We start from the raw sequence: 21,047 nt of genomic DNA on the forward strand, positions 1-21,047 counted from the left end.
TACATATGTTGGATTTTCATTACCCCACAGAAAGATCAGTTTTTTTCCCTTCTATTTTGTTATTTTGGATTAATCTTACTACATGTTGCTTTAAAATTAGCTTAGCAAGAGATATTGAGACCATGATTGGAAAAGGCACAGGGACAAATAGCCAAACTAGTGGAAACACATGAACTATAAACCAATAGCTGAGGAGCCCCCATTGAACTGGATCAGGCCCTCTGGATAAGTGAGACAGTTGATTAGCTTGAACTAATAGGAGGCCCCCAGGCAGTAGGACCAGAACCTGTCCTTAGTGCATGAGCTGGCTTTTTGGACCCAAGGGCTATGCTGGGACACTTTGCTCAGCCTAGGTAAAAAGAGGAGGGGACTGGACCTGCCTCAACTGAATCTACCAGGCCGAGCTGAATCCTCAGGGGAGTCCTTGCCTTGGAGGAGGTGAGAATAGGGGGTGGATTGGGAGAAGGAGAGGGGAGGAAGGAGGACAGGGGAATTCATGGCTAGTATGTAAAATTAAATTAATTATAAAATTTAAAAAAATTAGCCTAAAATACAAGACTATTTAATGTGCATAAACTGTAGGTACTGTGTTTTTCCCATATAGAGCCCATGTGAAGGTCTTAAAGGTGTAACCATGAAAGGCATTATGATTTTTTTGGGGGTGAACCAAGGTCAATATTTATAAACTACTTTTGAAATAATGGTCACATAAGCTTTGCAGAGAAACAAGAGATATGTAACTTTAAAAGTTTAACTAACAGTTAGGTGGATAAGTACTTTCTGTGCTAGCATGAGGATATAGTTAAAATCCATAAACCCACACAAAAAGTAGAGTAAATTCACATTGCTAAATTGCAGTGTGATAGGGGCAGTATACAAGAGTATACAAGAGGATTACTATGATATACTGATTGACAACCTAGAACCATGTCCCATGAGAGACCCAATCTCATGGGAGTAAAGTAGGTAGACAGAGTGAAGAGCATGCCACATTGTGCTCATTTAGCAACTACACACATTGAGTCATCTACTCAAACACCTGCGTGCTTACACCACACAAACATGTGACAGAAAAATACAACATACCTATACCCATGCACTTACACATATATACGTGTAGAAATTCTATGGACATAATACGCTTCAGAATATGCATACATAGCACTCACAAAACTTTAGATGGAATCCCTAAAATAGTTCACTTACAAAAAGAAAGAAGAAAGATAGATAGATAGTAAGTAAAAACTGTATAGACTCCTTAGGAGATCAGACAAGACATCTGTACTTTGTCTCAGTTTATAGCTGATGAAGAGAATATTGGTATGAAAGGTGACAAACCGTCATTGAAAGGTCTAAAGTTTGAACTTTACACATTTATCAAAATACATGTTTATCTAAAATAAAATACATGTAACTAAGCATTTATTCAGGAAGTTTGACAAAGAGACAAATCTATGTAAATGAGGTGGCTCCACAGTAAATGTAGCTATTGGACAATTTCATGAGAAGATTTCCCTCTGATTTTAGAGTATCCAACATGAAATTCTTGGGACACACAAATACTGTCAGTGGTAGAATCTTGATCATTATGTAACAAAACCGTTCTTGTATATAGAGAAGTGAAGAAAGTGCTTATATCTGAAACTATACATAAAATAAAACCATAAATGAAAGGAATATACATGGACCTGAATCCACAGAATTAACTATAACATTACATGGGGTACTGCAAAGGGAACACATATTTGAAGAATCAAAGCTAACATCCACAAAATATGTGATATTTGAATTTTAGGTCTGAGTTAACTCACTGTTCCTGCTTCGTCCTTTCAGCTGTAATTTTCACAATTTCACTTTTTTTTTTTTTTTTGGTAATAAGCCCCATATGTTCTTTTTTTTTTTTTTAATTTTTATTTTGCAATACAATTAAGTTCTACATATCAGCCACAGATTCCCTTGTTCTCCCCCCTCCCGCCCCCCTCACCTTCCCCCCAGCCCGCCCCACATTCCAATCTCCTCCAGGGCAAAGCCTTCCCCACAGACTGAGATCAACCTGGTGGACTCAGTCCAGGTAGGTCCAGTCCCCTCCTCCCAGGCCCAGCCAAGGGACCCTGCATAGGCCCCAGGTTTCAAAAAGCCGACTCATGCAGTGAGCACAGGACCCGGTGCCACTGCCTGGATGCCTCCCAAACAGATCAGGCCAATCAACTGTCTCACCCACTCAGAGGGCCTGATCCAGTTGGTGACCCCTCAGCCATTGGTTCATATTTCATGTGTTTCCGTTTGTTTGGCTATTTGTCTCTGTTCTTTATCCGACCTTGGTCTCAACAATTCTCGCTCATATAAACCCTCCTCATTCTCGCTAATTGGACTCCCAGAGATCCACCTGGGGCCTAGTCATGGATCTCTGCATCCAGATCCCTCAGTAGTTGGATGAGGTTTCTAGCACGACAATTAGGGTGTTTGGCCATCCCATCACCAGAGTAGGTCAGTTCGGACTGTCTCTCGACCATTGCCAGCAGTCTGTTGTGGGGGTATCTTTGTGGTTTTCTGTGGGCCTCTCTAGCACTTTGTTTCTTCCTATTCTCATGTGGTCTTCATTTACCATGGTGTCCTATTCCTTGTTCTCCCTCTCTGTTGTTGATCCAGCTGGGATCTCCCACTCACCCAAGCTCTCTTTCCCTTGACCCTCGCCCTTCACTACCCCCACTCAAGAGCTGAAATCAATAAAATAGAAACAAAGAGAACAATACAAAAAATTAATGAAACAAAGAGTTGGTTCTTTGAGAAAATCAACAAGATAGACAAGCCCTTATCCAAACTAACCAAAAGACAGAGAGAGAGCATCCAAATCAACAAAATCAGAAATGAAAAGGGGGACATAACAACAGACATTGAGGAAATCCAGAGAATCATCAGGTCATACTTCAAAAACCTCTATTCCACAAAACTGGAAAACCTAAAAGAAATGGATAATTTTCTGGATAGGTACCACATACCTAAATTAAATCAAGACCAGATAAACTATTTAAATAGTCCAATAACCCCTAACGAAATAGAAACAGTCATTAAAAGTCTCCCAACCAAAAAAAGGCCAGGACCAGATGGTTTCAGTGCAGAATTCTACCAGATCTTCAAAGAAGAGTTAATACCATACTCTCTTAATTGTTCCATACAATAGAAACAGAAGGAACATTACCAAACTCCTTCTATGAGGCTACAATTACCCTGATTCCCAAACCAAACAAGGATACAACAAGGAAAGAGAACTACAGACCGATCTCCCTCATGAACATTGATGCAAAAATACTCAATAAAATACTGGCAAACAGACTCCAAGAACACATCAAAACAATTATCCACCATGATCAAGTAGGATTCATTCCAGGGATGCAAGGATGGTTCAACATACGAAAGTCTGTCAATGTGATACACCATATAAACAATTTCACTTTTCTTAAGAGTTGGATCATGTCCCATTGTGGAAATGTAACACAGTTTTAATATAAATTTATCTGTAGATGGACAGCAAGGCTATCTCTGTTTCATGGATTTACTGAAGATAAGCAAGTATGCTATGATATAGAGACCTTTGTTTCTGTGACTGAGCATGGTATAGCTGAATTGTGTAGTAGATCTATTGCTAGATTCCTTTGAGGAACCTCCGTACTGATTTCCACAGTGGCTTCACTAGTTTGTACTCCCACCAACTACAAATAAATGTTCCCCTTTCTCCAAATCCACACCAGTATTTGTGATCAGTTATGTTTTTCACCATAGCTATCTGACTGAGGTAAGAAGAAAACTTAAAAGTATTTCTGGTTTGTATTTCTGTGTTTGCTGAGATATAAAACATTTAGAAAATGTTTCTCATGCAATATTCTTTCATCATTTGAAAGACACCTATTTAGTTCCATTCTCTACTTAATAATTGGAAAGTTTCTCTCCTTGATGTATAGCTTTTTGTGTTCTTTGTGTATTCTTGATTCTAAGCTTCTATCAGGTATTACAGATCAAGCTTTCCCCCATAATATAGGTTCCCTCTTTACTTGAATGATGGCATTCTTTGCTGTACATAGCTTTTTAGTTTTATGAGGTCACATTTATATATTTCTGCTTTAAAGTCCTGAGTTACTGTTGTTCTTTCCCCAAAGTCCTTTCCTGTGGCACTGAGTTCATGTGTTATGCTTTGTCAGATTCCATTTTCAGTGTGTCTATTTTGATGTCAGCACCATGCAGTTCTGATTATTATCACTCTTTAGAGGTCATAATATTCATATTGGGCCATGTGCACATATCAGTGGAAGGTGCTTTCAAGGGAGTTGAGATGGAGTGCAGTAGTATCAAAGGGTAAAAGTTATAATGGGAACAAGTAGGGTTAAATGGGGTAGTGGATGGAAATGCAGGAAAAGAGAGATAACTAACATTAAGGATCTCATATAAAGTTGTATGGGAATTTGTTTTCTGCTGTAGAAATTTGCACTCAATATATATTTAAAATGGAGTAACTCTGTAATGAGCTAACAGTACTCATAGTAGACATTGCTGACTATCAAATAAAAAGCCCTTTGCCAGAAATGAGTGCCTTTTGAAATTCTTGGCAAGTAGTGTCCCATAGACCTCCAAATATTACAAGCTATTGCCAATAGTATTGTTTGCCCTCCAAAATCTGACAATAGCACTCTATTTATTGTTAAAGATAAAGTTGACTCACAAAACATGGAGAAACCATGCTTGTTGTACTGACCTGGAAGCTTCATCCCAATTGCATAGCTTTTATCTGGGAGATAAAACACATGATCAGTTTTAACTAACTGTGAATGGTGAACTAAAAGAAAATATAACTGAAGCTGGGCAGTGGTGGCTCACACCTTTAATCCCAGCACTTGGAAGGCAGAGCCAGGCCAATTTCTGTGAGTTCGAGGCCAGCCTGGTCTACAGAGTGAGATCCAGAACAGGCACCAAAACTACACAGAGAAACACTGATTCGAAAAACCAAAAAAAAAAAAAAAAAAAAAAAAGATTAAATATGTGTGCCAGGTATAATAGTGACATGAACACCTTGGGAATAATCTATCCCATTCTTATTGAATTTATGTTTGTTTGGACAGATGCACCTGGCACCGATATTTGGCCAATAACCTGCAAAGAGACCCTAAGGGAGAACCAACTACTAGTATGTAGATAAATAGACTCAATTTAAAAAAGACTACTCACGATATTGTTATACTTGTAGATTAGTGCACCTCTCAACTTTGATCAGAGCCATGCATTGTTGCAGTAGATGGTGATTATCACGGAGATCCCAAACTGGTCAGAATACACAGAGTCTGATTGTGTTATCATCTCAACTCTAATTAGAAAGATGATAGGTGGTTACAGGGAAACAATGTTTTTGTAGACCTGGCAGGCAGTTTCATTATGAACTCACAAAAGTTGTGACAGTATGCATGGGACCTGTGCAAGCTCAAGTCAGATAAACTCCAACATGCAATGAAGAAGTGTGCACACATTCCTACTTTTATATAAGTTGCCATTTGATAGCTGCCAGAGGTAGAGTTTTAGTGTTTTAGGGGAGTTTACCTGGATAGGTCAACTATACCCAGGTGATGGCAACCCATCCTATAGGACATAGGCAACATAAATTGGGCTTTATGAGTTTAAGAAAAAAAAAAAGTGGACACAAAGTTGGTCAGGCATAAAGTGTGGGAGTCTGAGAAGAGATGGGGAATGATTAATTTTATTCAAATACAGGTATGAGGTTCTCTAAGAACTAATAAGAAAAGGAATACACACTGGAAAAGATTAATTGCTTGTTGTCATAAATAACTGGAAGTGACTTCAAAAGTACCATCAACAGAAAGAAAATAGAAAGGTCTTCTTACATCCATCTAAAAGGTTTTGCCTAGCAGGATGATTCACACACTATTCTATACAAAGAATAGGAAGTCAAAACCCAAAATTTATGTGAAATGTCTACAAATAAACAGCATGATGAAAATTAATTGACATTAAAATAATTGGATAATTATAAATATTTTTTCAAAAGAAAATCTACAGATGACCAAAGGTGAATTTTCAAAACTGTAAGTCAAAGTCACAGTGATTGAACTCTATAGTTGTTGATAAAATGGATATTAGAAAGAAAATGGGTGTTAGAGAACAGGTGAAGTAAAGGGAACCCTATAAACAGTTAGAATGTGTATGGTGACAGTCAGTATAGAAGGTACTGTAGAAACTACACCTAGATATTTAGAGCACTAATTCATGAGCATTCTCATAGTTTAAATAGGAGACAAAAGGAGTTGACGATGGAGAAATATTTGCACTACGAAATTCATTGTGACATAATAACAGCAGGAATATGAACATAATAAAAATGTCTACCAACAGAAGAGTGTTCAAAAAGGACGTTTCCTTCTACTTCCTCCTTCTTTTCCTTCCTTCCTTTCTTCCCTCCTCCTTCCTTCCTTTTTCCTTCCTCCTTACTCTCTGTCTCTCTTTTTCTCCCTCCCACTAACTTTTTCTTTCTCTCTCTATATATAATTTGCTCTTCCCTTCTATCCTTTGCTTCTCACATTTATATACAATAACACAATAGTAACCAAACAGTTAAAAATACACAAAAAGGCATCTCACATTTAGGAAAGCAATATTTTCAAGGAAATACTTTATTTAATAGCATATCTTTTTATAAAATGGGGAAGGATACAAACAGATCACATTTTACAAGGCATTATGATGACAATGAGGATCATTGCTACAAATACTTGTGCAATTAAATTAAAGAAGAAGAATAGCTGGCCATGTTGTATTTCATTTATTATTCCTCAGATAGTCTGAATAAAGGTTGGAATTCATGAAGATTTAAGAATCTCTGAAGTGAAGGAAGTTAGAGTGAGCAGCAACAGAATCTCCTCAGAAGAATCCATAGGACCAGTACCTTCTACAGCACAGTGGGCGGCAGCAGCCATAACCATAGCCACCATAGCCACCATAGCCACCATAGCCACCATAGCCACAGCCATAGCCACAGCCATAGCCATAGCCTAGGCCACCATAGCCATAGCCCAGGCCTCCATAGTATCCGACATAGTAACACATGGTGTCAGGAGTGAGTGGACTGTTCAGAGAACGATAAATGGTAGGTTCCTTGAGTCTGGCTGTCACCGTCTGCCAAGGGCCTTTTATACACCTGGCTTGTTGCTAGGGAAAACCACAGGCATTGCAGCATCGCACATCTCTGCACAGTGCCTCAGAAAACATCACGAGTTCCAGGATTTACTGGACAGACAAGGCTGCATAACTGAGATAATTGTGCTTCTACCTCAGGTCCCATAGTCAAATATAGAATCTGATGTAATTTTCAGGTCTCTAAGCCATTTTTCACATAGCTTAATGGAATAGCACAGGATTCTATCAAATGATATAAATCACTACATTGTTTCCTCCTTTTTACATATGTTGAGTTTTCATTACTCCGTAGAAAGATCAGTTTTTTTCCCTTGTATTTTGTAATTTTGGAATGAATGTTATCTGGAAGAAGATGTTTCTTGAGTCTTTTTCATGAACAGTCAGCTAATTTTTGCATATGTTATTTGCTACTTGGTAGGTAGGTACCATCTTGTATTAATATATTTGGATTTATTCCTAAGCACTTTGCTTTTATTACATGTTGCTTTAAAATCAGCCAAAAATACAAAACCATTTAATGTGCATACACTGTAGGTACTGTGTTTTTCCCATATAGAGCCCATGTGAAGCTCTTGAAGGTGTAACTATGAAAGGCATTATGTTTTTTTTTTTTTTTGGGTGAACCAAGGTCAATATTTATAAACTTCTTTTGAAATAACGGTCACATGAGCTTTACAGACTAAACAGAGATATGTAACTTTATGAGATTTACTTAGTGATTGTCAGCCTAGCACCATGTCCCTTGAGAGACCCAACTTCATGGTAATAAAGTAGGTAGACCGAGTGAAGAACATGGTACAATGTGTTCATTTAGCAACCATACACATTGAGTTACCTACTCAAACACCTGTGTGCTTACACCACACACATATATGACAGAAAAATACAACATACATATATGTGTGCATATACACATATATAAGTACAGAAATTCTATAGACATAACTTATTTCAGAATATGCATACATATCATACATAAAAGTTTAGATGGAGTCCATACAATAGTCCACTTATATAAAGAAAGAAGAAAGGAAGAAAGATAGATAGATAGATAGTAAAAACTGTATAGACTCCTTAAGAGACCAGAAAAGACATGTGTACTTTGTCTCAGTTTATAGCTGATGGAGGGAATAATGGTATGAAAGGTGACAAACCATCACTGAAAGGTTTAAAGTTTGAACTTTTCACACACTTACCAAAATACGTGTTTATCTAAAAGAAAATACACGCAGCTAAACATTTATTCAGGGAGATTGACAAAGAGACAAATCTATGTAAATGCGGTGGCTTCAGAGTAAATGCACCTATTGGACAATTTCATGAGAAGATTTCCCTCTGATATCAGAGTGCTCAACATGAAATTCTTGGGACACACAAATACTGTCAGTGGAAGAATCTTTGATAATTATGTAACAAAACCATTCTTGTATATAGAGATATGAAGAAAGTGCTTATACCTGAAACTATATATAAAATAAAACCATAAATAAAAGGAATATACATGGACCTGAATCCACAGAATTACTATAATATTACATGGGGTACTAAAAATGGAATACATATTTGAAGAATCAAAGCTAACATCCACAAAATATGTGATATTTGAATTTTAGGTCTGAATTAACTCACTGTTCTTGCTTTATCCATTCAGCTGTAATTTTCACAATTTCACTTTTTTTAAACAGTTGGAAATGTCACATAGTTTTAATATAAAATTGACAGCAAGGATATCTCTATTTCCTAGATTTACTGAAGATAAGCAAGTATGCTATGATATAGAGACCTTTGTTTCTGTGACTGAGCATAGTATAGCTGAACTGTGTAGTAGATCTATTGCTAGATTCCTTTGAGGAACCTCCATACTGATTTCCACAGTGACTTCACTAGTTTGTGCTCCCACCAACTACAAATAAATGTTCCCCTTTCTCCAAATCCACACCAGTATTTGTGATCAGTTATGTTTTTCACCATAGCTATCTGACTGAGGTAAGAAGAAAACTTAAAAGTATTTCTGGTTTGTATTTCTGTGTTTGCTGAGATATAAAACATTTAGAAAATGTTTCTCATGCAATATTCTTTCATCATTTGAAAGACACCTATTTAGTTCCATTCTTAATAATTGGAAAGTTTCTCTCCTTGATGTATAGCTTTTTGTGTTCTTTGTGTATTCTTGATTCTAAGCTTCTATCAGGTATTACAGATCAAGCTTTCCCCCATAACACAGGATCCCTCTTTACTTGAATGATGGCATTCTTTGTTGTACATAGCTTTTTAGTTTTATGAGGTCACATTTATATATTTCTGCTTTAGAGTCCTGAGTTACTGTTGTTCTTTCCCCAAAGTCCTTTCCTGTGGCACTGAGTTCATGTGTTATGCTTTGTCAGATTCCATTTTCAGTGTGTCTATTTTGATGTCAGCACCATGCAGTTCTGATTATTATCACTCTTTAGAGGTCATAATATTCATATGGGGCCATGTCCATGTGTCAGTGGAAGGTGCTTTCAAGGGAGTTGAGATGGAGTGCAGTAGTATCAAAGGGTAAAAATTATAATGGGAACAAGAAGGGTTAAATAGGGTAGTGGATGGAAATGCAGGAAAAGAGATACCTAACATTAAGGATCTCATATAAAGTTGTATGGGAATTTGTTTTCTGCTGTAGAAATTTGCACTCAATATATATTTAAAATGGAGTAACTCTGTAATGAGCTAACAGTACTCATAGTAGACATTGCTGACTATCAAATAAAAAGCCCTTTGCCAGAAATGAGTGTCTTTTGGAATTCCTGGCAGTAGTGGCCCATAGACCTCCAAATATAAGCTATTGCCAATAGTATTGTTTGCCCTCCTAAATCTGACAAAACACTATGTTTATTGTTGAAGATATATTTGAGTCACAAAACATGGAGAAACCATGCTTGTTGTACTGACCTGGAAGCTTCATTCCAATTACATAGCTTTCATAGTGCTGAATGATAATATGTTCTCTACTGGGAGGTAAAATACATGATCAGTTTTAACTAACTGTGAACTCTGAACTAAAAAAATATGACTGAAGCTGGGCAGAGGTGTTGCACACCTTCAATCCCAGCACTTGGGAGGCAGAGCCATGCAGATCTCTGTGAGTTTGAGGCAAGCCTGGTCTACAGAATGAGATCCAGAACAGGCAACAAAACTACACAGAGAAACCCTGTCTCAAAAAACCAAAAAAAAAAGACAGATATTTCAATATGTGTGCCAGGTATAATAGTGACATAAACAGCTTAGGAATAATCTATATGGTTTTACTGAATTTAAGTTTATTTGGACAGATGCAATCCTTACCTAGCACCTATATTTGGCCAATAACCTGTAAATAGACCCTAAGGGAGAACTAACTATTAGTATATAGATAAATAGACTCATTTTAAAAAAAAGACTACTCACAGCCAGGTGGTGGTGGCACACACTTTTAATCCCAGCACTCGGGAGGCAGAGGCAGGCAGATCTCTGTGAGTTTGAGGCCAGCCTGGACTACAGAGTGAGTTCCAGGAAAAGATCAAAGCTACACAGAGAAACCCTGTCTTGAAACCCCCCCCAAAAATACTACTCATAATATTGCAATACTTGTAGATTAGTGTAGACTCAACTTGGTCAGAGTCATGCATTGTTGCAGTAGATGGTGATTATTACGGAGATCCCAAACTGGTCAAAATACACAGAGTATGATTGTGTTATCATCTCAGCTCTAACTAAGGAGATGATATGTGGTTACAGGGAAACAATGTTTTTTAGACCTGGCAGGCAGTTTCATTATGAACTCACAAAAGTTGTGACAGTATGCATGGGACCTGTGCAAGCTCAAGTCAGATAAACTCCAACATGCAATGAAGAAGTGTGCACACATTCCTACTTTTATATAAGTTGCCATTTGATAGCTGCCAGAGGTAGAGTTTTAGTGTTTTAGGGGAGTTTACCTGGGTAGGTCAACTATACCCAGGTGATGGCAACCCATCCTATAGGACACAGGCAACATAAATTGGGCTTTATGAGTTTAAGAAAAAAAAAAGTGGACACAAAGTTGGTCAGGCATAAAGTGTGGGAGTCTGAGAAGAGATGGGGAATGATTAATTTTATTCAAATACAGGTATGAGGTTCTCTAAGAACTAATAAGAAAAGGAATACACACTGGAAAAGATTAATTGCTTGTTGTCATAAATAACTGGAAGTGACTTCAAAAGTACCATCAACAGAAAGAAAATAGAAAGGTCTTCTTACATCCATCTAAAAGGTTTTGCCTAGCAGGATGATTCACACACTATTCTATACAAAGAATAGGAAGTCAAAACCCAAAATTTATGTGAAATGTCTACAAATAAACAGCATGATGAAAATTAATTGACATTAAAATAATTGGATAATTATAAATATTTTTCAAAAGAAAATCTACAGATGACCAAGGGTGAATTTTCAAAACTGCAAGTCAAAGTCACAATGATTGAACTCTATAGTTGTTGATAAAATGGATATTAGAAAGAAAATGGGTGTTAGAGAACAGGTGAAGTAAAGGGAACCCTATAAACAGAATGTGTATGGTAACAGTCAGTATAGAAGGTACTGTAGAAACTACACCTAGATATTTAGAGCACTAATTCATGAGCATTCTCACAGTTTAAATAGGAGACAAAAGGAGTTGATCTCAGAGAAATGTTTGCACTATGAAATTTGTTGTGACTAATTATAGCAGGAATATGAACATAATAAAAATGTCTACCAACAGAGGAATGTTCAAAGATAATATTTCCTTCCACTTCCTCCTTTCCTATCTTTCTTCTCTCCTTCTTTCCGTCTTCCCTCCCTCCCTCCCTTCCTTCCTTCCTTCTTTCCTCCTTACTCTCTGTCTCTCTCTCTCTCTCTCTCTCCCACTAACTTTTTCTTTCTCTCTCTATATATAATTTGCTCTTCCTTTCTGTCCTTTACTTCTCACATTTATATACAATAACACAATAGTAACCAAACAGTTAAAAATACACAAAAAGGCATCTCACATTTAGGAAAGCAATATATTCAAGGAAATACTTTATTTAAAAGCATATCTTTTTATAAAATGGGGAAGGATACAAAGAGATCACATTTTACAAGGCATTATGATGACAATGAAGATAATTTCTGCAAATACTTGTGCAATTAAATTAAAGAAGAATAGCTGGCCATGTTGTGTTTCATTTATTATTCCTCAGATAGTCTGAATAAAGGTTGGAATTCATGAAGATTTAAGAACCTCTGAAGTGAAGGAAGTTAGAGTGAGCAGCTACAGAATCTCCTCAGAAGAATCCATAGGACCAGTACCTTCTACAGCACAGTGGGCGGCAGCAGCCATAACCATAGCCACCATAGCCACCATAGCCACCATAGCCACAGCCATAGCCACAGCCATAGCCATAGCCTAGGCCACCATAGCCATAGCCCAGGCCTCCATAGTATCCGCCATAGTAACACATGTTGTCAGGAGTGAGTGGACTGTTCAGAGAATAATAAGCAGTAGGTTCCTTGAGTCTGGCTGTCACCGTCTGCCAAGGGCCTTTTATACACCTGGCTTGTTGCTAGGGAAAACCACAGGCATTGCAGCATCGCACATCTCTGCACAGTGCCTCAGAAAACATCACGAGTTCCAGGATTTACTAGGCAGACAAGGCTGCATAACTGAGATAATTGTGCTTCTACCTCAGGTCCCATAGTCAAATATAGAATCTGATGTAATTTTCAGGTCTCTAAGCCATTTTTCACATAGCTTAATGGAACAGCACAGGATTCTATCAGATGATATAAATCATGACATAGTTTTCTCCTTTTTACATGTGTTGGGTTTTCATCACCCCATAGAGAGATCAGTTTTTTGCCTTCTATTTTGTAATTTTGTAATGAATCTTACCTGGAAGAATTTGTTTCTTGAGTCTTTCTCATGAGATATATATATATCTACACACACACACACACACACATATACACCCACAGAATTTCTATGGACAATTGCCAGAATATGCTTTAGAATATGCATACACACCGTGCACAAAATTTAGATAGAACTCCCTATATAGTCCCCTCAAAAATGAAAGCAAAAATGAAATAAAAACTGTGTAGACTCCTTGGGAGACCAGAAAAGCCATCTGTACTTCATCTCAGTTTATAGCTGATGGAGGGAATATTGGTACAAAAGGTGACAAACCATCACTGCAAGGTTTAAAGTTTGAACTTTTCACACACTTACCAAAATACATGTTTATCTAAAAGAAAATACATGTATCTAAGCATTTATTCAGGGAGTTTGACAAAGAGACAAATCTATGTAAATGAGGTGGCTTCATGGTAAATATAGCTACTGAACAACTTCATGAGAAATTTTCCCTCTAATTTTAGAGTGTCCAAATTAAAATTCTTGGGACACACAATACTGTTGGTGGTAGAGTCTTGATCATTATGTTATAAAACCAGTCTTGTATATCAAGATATGAAGAAAGTGCCTGTATCTGAAACCATACATAAAATAAAAGTATACATGGAGCTGAATCCACAGAATTACTATAACATTACATGGGGTACTGCAAAGGGAATACATATTTGAAGAATCACAGCTAACATTCACAAAATATGTGATATTTGAATTTTAGGTCTAAATTAACTCACTGTTCCTGCTTCATCCATTCAGCTGTAATTTTCACAATTTCACTTTTCTTAGCAGTTGGATCATTTCCATTATGTAAATATAACACAGGTTTAATATACATTTATCTGTAGTTGGACAGCAAGGTTATCTCTGTTTCCTGGATATACTGAATAGAGCAGCAATGATCATGGATAAGCAAGTATACTATGATACAGAGACCTTTGTGCTTATGTTTAAGCATGCCCAACTTGGCCCCAGGTTCTGGCCACCTGGCAGGTTCTGTTGTAGCCCCACCGGGAAGGATCCCCTTCTCCAAGACCCCCGGCAGACCCAGCAATCTTCATGCCCTGCCCCCACGCCCATCTGCCCAAGACCCCAGCCACTTCCTGAGACTTAGAGGCCGGCCCCCAGATCCCATCCTGTCCTGGACTTCCCTTCTGGAGCACAGGTGAGTGCCCTAGCTCAGCCTGGACCCCATCCCTGGGCACCAGCCACTCCGGGGAAGACCTGCCCAACTTGGCCCCAGGTTCTGGCCACCAGGCAGGTTCCCTTCTAGCCCCACTGGGAAGGATCCCCTTCTCCAAGACCCCCAGCAGACCCTGCAATCTCCACTTCCTGCCCCCACGCCCATCTGCCCGAGACCCCAGCCACTTCCTGAGACTTAGAGGCTAGCCCCCAGCTCCCATCCTGCCCCGGACTTCCCTTCTGGAACACATGCACACACACACACACACACACACACACACACACACACACAGAGAGAGAGAGAGAGAGAGAGAGAGAGAGAGAGAGAGAAGCTCCCATCCTGCCCCAGACTTCCCTTCTGGACAAGAGCTCCCATCCTGCCCCGGACTTCCAATTTGGACAAGAGAGCTTTCATCTGGACAAGAGAGAGAGACTTCCTGAATCTGTCAGCTCTGTGTGAACCACAAGGAGATGGGCAGACGTCAAGGCAGAAACATACAACAAAATAAATAGCAATACAGCATCATCAGGCCCTAGCCCTCCTCCAACACCTAGACCTGAACATCAGAAATTGGAAGAAGCAGAAGAAAACAGCCTTATGAATGACATCATGAAGAAGGTAGAGGCTTGTGTAGAGGAAAAGGCAAAAAAATGTGAAGAATGCTGTAAACAACTAGAGGAAAGGGCAAACAAATTAGAAGAAATCGATAAAGTCCTGGAAGAAAACAATAAAGTACTGAAAGAAAATCAAGAAAAATCAATGAAACAAATGAAGGAAACAGTCCAAGACCTGAAAAGGGAAATAGAAAAAATGAAGAAGACACAAACAGAGGGAATGCTGGAAATAGAAAATCTGAGTAAACAATTGGGAACTTCAGATGCAAGTATAATCAACAGAATGCAAGAGATGGAAGAGAGGATCTCTGGCGTTGAAGATACAGTAGAAGAAATAGATTCATCAGTCAAAGAAAACACTAAAGCCAACAAAGTCATGAACCAAAATGTCCAAGAAATTTGGGACACCATGAAAAGACCAAACCTACAAATAATAGGGGTAGAAGAAGGAGGAGAATATCAACTCAAGGGCACAGAAAATATATTCAACAAGATCATAGAAGAAAACTTTCCCAACTTAAAGAAGGAAATGCCTATGAAGATACAAGAAGCCTATAGAACACCAAGCAAAATAGACCCCCCAAAAAAGTCCCCTCACCACATAATAATTAAACAACTAAACGTACAGAATAAAGAAAGAATATTAAGAGCAGCAAAGGAAAAAGGCCAAGTGACATATAAAGGCAAACCCATCAGAATAACACCTGATTTCTCAATGGAGACTTTGAAAGCCAGAAGGACCTGGACAGATGTAATGCAGACATTAAGAGACCATGGATGCCAGCCTAGACTAATATACCCAGCAAAACTTTCAATCATCGTAGATGGAGTGAACAAGACATTCCATGACAAAGCCAGATTTAAACAATACTTATCCACAAACCCAGCCCTACAGAAAGCACTAGAAGGAAAATTCCAACCTAAGGAAGTCAGATACACCCTTGAAAACATAGGCAATAGATAAAGCCACAGCAGTAAGCCCCAACGAAGAGAAGTACACACACATCACCACCAAAAAATAACAGGAATGAACAATCACTGGACATTAATATCCCTCAATATCAATGGACTTAATTCACCTATAAAAAGACTTAGGCTTACAGAATGGATACGAAAGCAGGACCCATCTTTCTGCTGCATACAAGAAACACATCTCAAATTCAAAGATAGACACTACCTAAAAATAAAAGGCTGGGAAAAGACTTTCCAATCAAACGGTCTTAAGAAACAAGCGGGTGTAGCCATCCTGATATCCAGCAAAATAGACTTCAAACTAAAATCAATCAAAAGAGATCAAGAAGGGCATTACATACTCATCACAGGAAAGATCCACCAAGATGAAGTCTCAATTCTGAACATTTATGGCCCAAACACAAGGGCACCCACATTTGTAAAAGAAACATTACTAAAGCTTAAATCACATATAAAACCCCACACATTAATAGTGGGAGACCTCAACACTCCACTTTCACCACTGGACAGATCTCCTAAATCAAAACTTAACAGAGAAATAAAGGACTTAATTGATGTCATGACTCAAATGGACTTAATCGATATCTACAGAATATTCCATCCTAACAAAAAAGAATATACCTTCTTCTCAGCACCCCCATGGAACCTTCTCTAAAATCGACCACATACTTGTCCACAAAACAAATCTAAGCAGATACAAAACAATTGGAATAACCTCCTGTGTTCTGTCAGACCACCATGGTCTAAAGTTGGATTTCAACAACAACAAAAACTACAGAAAACCTACAAACTGAATAATACCCAAATGAATTACCAATGGGTTAAGGAAGAAATAAAGAAAGAAATTAAAGACTTCCTAGAGATCAACGAAAATGAAGACACCACATATCCAAACCTATGGGACACTATGAAAGCAGTACTAAGAGGGAAATTCATAGCACTAACTGCCCACATAAATAAGTTGGAGAAATCTTACACTAGTGACTAACAGCACACCTGAAAGCTCTAGAACAAGAAGAAGCAAAGTCTCCCAGGAAAAATAGACGCCAGGAAATTATCAAAGTGAGAGCTGAAATCAATAAAATAGAAACAAAGAGAACAATACAAAAAATTAATGAAACAAAGAGTTGGTTCTTTGAGAAAATCAACAAGATAGACAAGCCCTTATCCAAACTAACCAAAAGACAGAGAGAGAGCATCCAAATAAACAAAATCAGAAATGAAAAGGGGGACATAACAACAGACATTGAGAAAATCCAGAGAATCATCAGGTCATACTTCAAAAACCTCTATTCCACAAAACTGGAAAACCTAAAAGAAATGGGTAACTTTCTGGATAGGTACCACATACCTAAGTTAAATCAAGACCAGATAAACTGTTTAAATAGTCCAATAACCCCTAATGAAATAGAAACAGTCATTAAAAGTCTCCCAACCAAAAAAGCCCAGGACCAGATGGTTTCAGTACCGAATTCTACCAGATCTTCAAAGAAGAGTTAATACCAATACTCTCTAAATTGTTCCACACAATAGAAACAGAAGGAACATTACCAAACTCCTTCTATAAGGCTATAATTACCCTGATTTCTAAACCAAACAATGATACAACAAAGAAAGAGAACTACAGACCGATTTCCCTCATAAACATTGATGCAAAAATACTCAATAAAATACTGGCAAACAGAGATCCACCCGGGGCCTAGGCATGGATCTCTGCATCCAGATCCCTCAGTAGTTGGATGAGGTTTCTAGCATGACAATTAGGGTGTTTGGTCATCCCATCACCAGGGTAGGTCAGTTCGGGCTGTATCTTGACCATTGCCAGCAGTCTGTTTTGGGGGTATCTTTGTGGATTTCTGTGGGCCTCTCTAGCACTTTGCTTCTTCCTATTCTCATGTGGTCTTCATTTACCATGGTGTCCTATTCCTTGTTATCCCTCTCTGTTGTTGATCCAGCTGGGATCTTCCGCTCCCCCAAGCTCTCTTTCCCTCGACCCTCACCCTTCACTATCCCCACTCCTGTCCAGGCTGTTCATATAGATCTCATTCCATTTCTCTGCCATTGGGCGAGAATGAGGAGGGTTTATATGAGCGAGAATTGTTGAGACCAAGGTTGGATAAAGCACAGGGACAAATAACCAAACGAATGGAAATGCATGAACTATGAACCAATGGCTGAGGGGTCACCAACTGGATCAGGCCCTCTGAATGGGTGAGACAGTTGATTGGCTTGATCTGTTTGGGAGGCATTCAGGAAGTGGGACTGGGTCCTGTGCTCATTGCATGAGTTGTCTGTTTGAAACCTGGGGCCTATGCAGGATCGCTTGGCTTGGCCTGGGAGAAGGGGACTGGACCTACCTGGACTGAGTCTACCAGGTTGATCTCAGTCCTTGGGGGAGGCTTTCCCCTGGAGGAGATGAAAATGGGGGGTGGGCAGGGGGGAAGGTGATGGGGGCGGGAGGGGGGAGAACAAGGGAATCCGTGGCTAATATGTAGAACTGAATTGTATTGCAAAATAAAAATTAAAAAAAAATTCTCAATTTTTTTATTTCGTCACTTGAGAGGCACCTGTTTAGTTCCACATCTCCTTAATAATTTTGGTAGTTTTTTCTTGATGTTATGTTTTTGAGGTCTTTGTGTATTCTAGATACTAACCTTCTCTTGGATGTATACAAGCTAAGCTTTCCCCCATAATTTAGGGCCCCTCTTTACTTGAATGATGGTGTTCTTTGCTGTACAGAGCTTTTCAGTTTTATGAGGCCATATTTATATGTTGTTGCTCTTAAGCTCTGACTTACTGTGGTTCTTTTTCAAAAGTACTTTCCTGTGGCACTAAGTTCATGTATTATAATTTATCAGATACCATTGATCAATGCATCTATTTTTAATGTCTGTATCATGCTGTTTATTAATATAGCTTTGTAAATGTCAAGATATTAGTAAGGGACAATGTGCACATGTCTGTGGGGGGGTGCTCTCAAGGGAGTTGAAGTTAAGTGCTGGGGTATCAACAGGTAAGTTATATTAGAACAGGAAGAGTTGCTAATGTTGGTGGATGGAATACAGTAAAAGAGGGATCACTAACAGTATGGACCCTACAGGAATGTGATATATGTGATATGGAATGCTGTTTGCTGCTGTATAAGCTTATATATATATATATATATATATATATATATATATATATATATATATATTATATTCCTTATATTATACATGCATATTTATATTCATATTTTATATATACACACATATGCATTTTATATATACATGGTTTATATTTACACACACACTCACACAACACACACACACACACATATATATTCAAAATGGAGTTATCCTATAATGGGCAAACAATACCCATAGTAGACATCACAGGCTAACAAATAAAAATCCCATTGCCTGGAATAGGTTACCTCTTTTGGAATTCTTGGGGGTCCAATGGACCTCCAGTTATTACTGGCTATTGCCAATGCTATTGTTTATTTCCAGAACCTCACAGTTGCTGAAGATATAGTTAAGTCACAGAACATGGAGAAATCAAGCTTGTACTTACGTGGAAGCTTCCTACCTATTTTGTAGCTTTCTTAGCACTGTAAGCTGTATGCACACTACTGGAAGATAAAATATGTTATCAATTTTAAATGATTGTGAACTTTATGATGTTAAAAATGGCTGGTCTGTCAATATATGTGCACAGCTGTAATAAGGACATGAAGACCTTGTGTTTAATAAACTCCTTTCTGATTGACTCTACGTTCCATTTCAAAAGATGCAACCCATACATGGCACCACTACTAGGCCCCTGAGCCTGTAGCTAGAACCTACTAGTAGGAATCTGTTAGTTTGTCTTGGCAGCAAACAGACTCCCAATGGTATTGTTATACTCATAGATTAGTACACCTCTCAACTTTGATCAGAGCCAAGCCTTGTTGTGGTGGATGATGATTAACACTGAGATCCAAAACTAGTCAAAATGCACAGAATGAGACTCAGAAATCCTCAGTCCTAAAGAGGACACACACACACACACACACACACACACACACACACACACACACACACTGGTGGTAGGGATAGATCAGGTATAATTGCTGGCAATGCATGACTACAAGTAAACAGTGTTTTTTAGACACAGAAGGCAGTTCTTCATATGAACTCACAGAAGTTGAGTGTGTGCACAAGACCTATGCAAGCTCAAGCCAGATAAAGTCCCAACATGGAGTTAGGAGGTGTTTATGAATTTCTGCTTTAGCTAAGGAGCTGTTACCATTTGATATCTGACAGTATGTGAGGAGTCAGCTTCGATGAGGTTGTGGCCCTGAGGAGGACAACCACACTCCAGGTGATGATTACCCATCCTAGAGGATATAGGCATCCAAAATTGGACTAGACTAGTTTAAGAAAAAAAAGAAGATGACACAAGTTTGTTGGACATAAAGTGGGGAAGTCTGAGAAGAGATGGGGACAGACATTAATTTCATCCAAATATATTATATGAAGTTTGCCAAGAACTAGTAACAAAAGGGAATACATAGTGGAAAAGATTCTTTTCTTATTCTCATAAATGATTGGATGTGACTTCAAAAGCATGAGCAACAGAAAGAAAACAGTAACATCTGCTTGAACCCATCTAAGAGGTTTGACAAAGCAGGGCAATCCACACACTACTCTATATACAAAGAATGGGAATTCAATGACCAAAAAGTATGTGGAATATCTACAAATAAACTGGTGTTATAATTGTTAGAGAATTGTTATAAACATTTTTCAAAAGAAAATCTACAGATGACCAAGGATAAATTTTCAAAATCGTTAAGTCAAAGTTACAATGGGATTATTCTCTATAGTTGTTAATAAAATGGACATTAGAAAGAAAATGGATGATAGAGAACAGGTGAAGTCAAGGGAAGCCTCTACACAGCGAGGATGTATGTCTTGACAGTCATAGAAGGCGTTTTGGATACTCTTCTCAAGATATTTAGAGAACAAATATGATAGTTTTCAAAGTTTAACTAACAAACAAAAGGATTTGTTCTCAGAGAAATATCTACCAAATTCATTGTGACATCATAATAACAAAAATATGAAGATAATAAAAATGTCTACCAATAGAAGAATGTTTAAGAAGAACATTCCCCTTTTTCTTTCTTTCTTTCTTT

The 21,047-nt window shown here is 38.1% G+C and overlaps 2 protein-coding genes across 2 annotated transcripts; both read right to left on the bottom strand.

Moving 5' to 3' along the window:
• Positions 1-6,918: 6,918 nt before the first annotated feature.
• Positions 6,919-7,104, bottom strand: LOC131922400 (keratin-associated protein 20-2-like). Its single transcript, XM_059277186.1, has one exon. It carries the CDS (start codon positions 7,102-7,104, stop codon positions 6,919-6,921), a length of 186 nt encoding a protein of 61 aa, XP_059133169.1.
• A 5,390-nt stretch (positions 7,105-12,494) lies between these two features.
• On the bottom strand, positions 12,495-12,671 carry LOC131922399 (keratin-associated protein 20-2-like). Its single transcript, XM_059277185.1, has one exon. The coding sequence runs from the start codon at positions 12,669-12,671 to the stop codon at positions 12,495-12,497; it is 177 nt and encodes a 58-aa protein (XP_059133168.1).
• Between the last annotated feature and the right edge of the window lie 8,376 nt (positions 12,672-21,047).

This window comes from Peromyscus eremicus, chromosome 12 (genome assembly GCF_949786415.1).
Source record: "Peromyscus eremicus chromosome 12, PerEre_H2_v1, whole genome shotgun sequence".
Lineage (NCBI taxonomy): Eukaryota > Metazoa > Chordata > Mammalia > Rodentia > Cricetidae > Peromyscus > Peromyscus eremicus.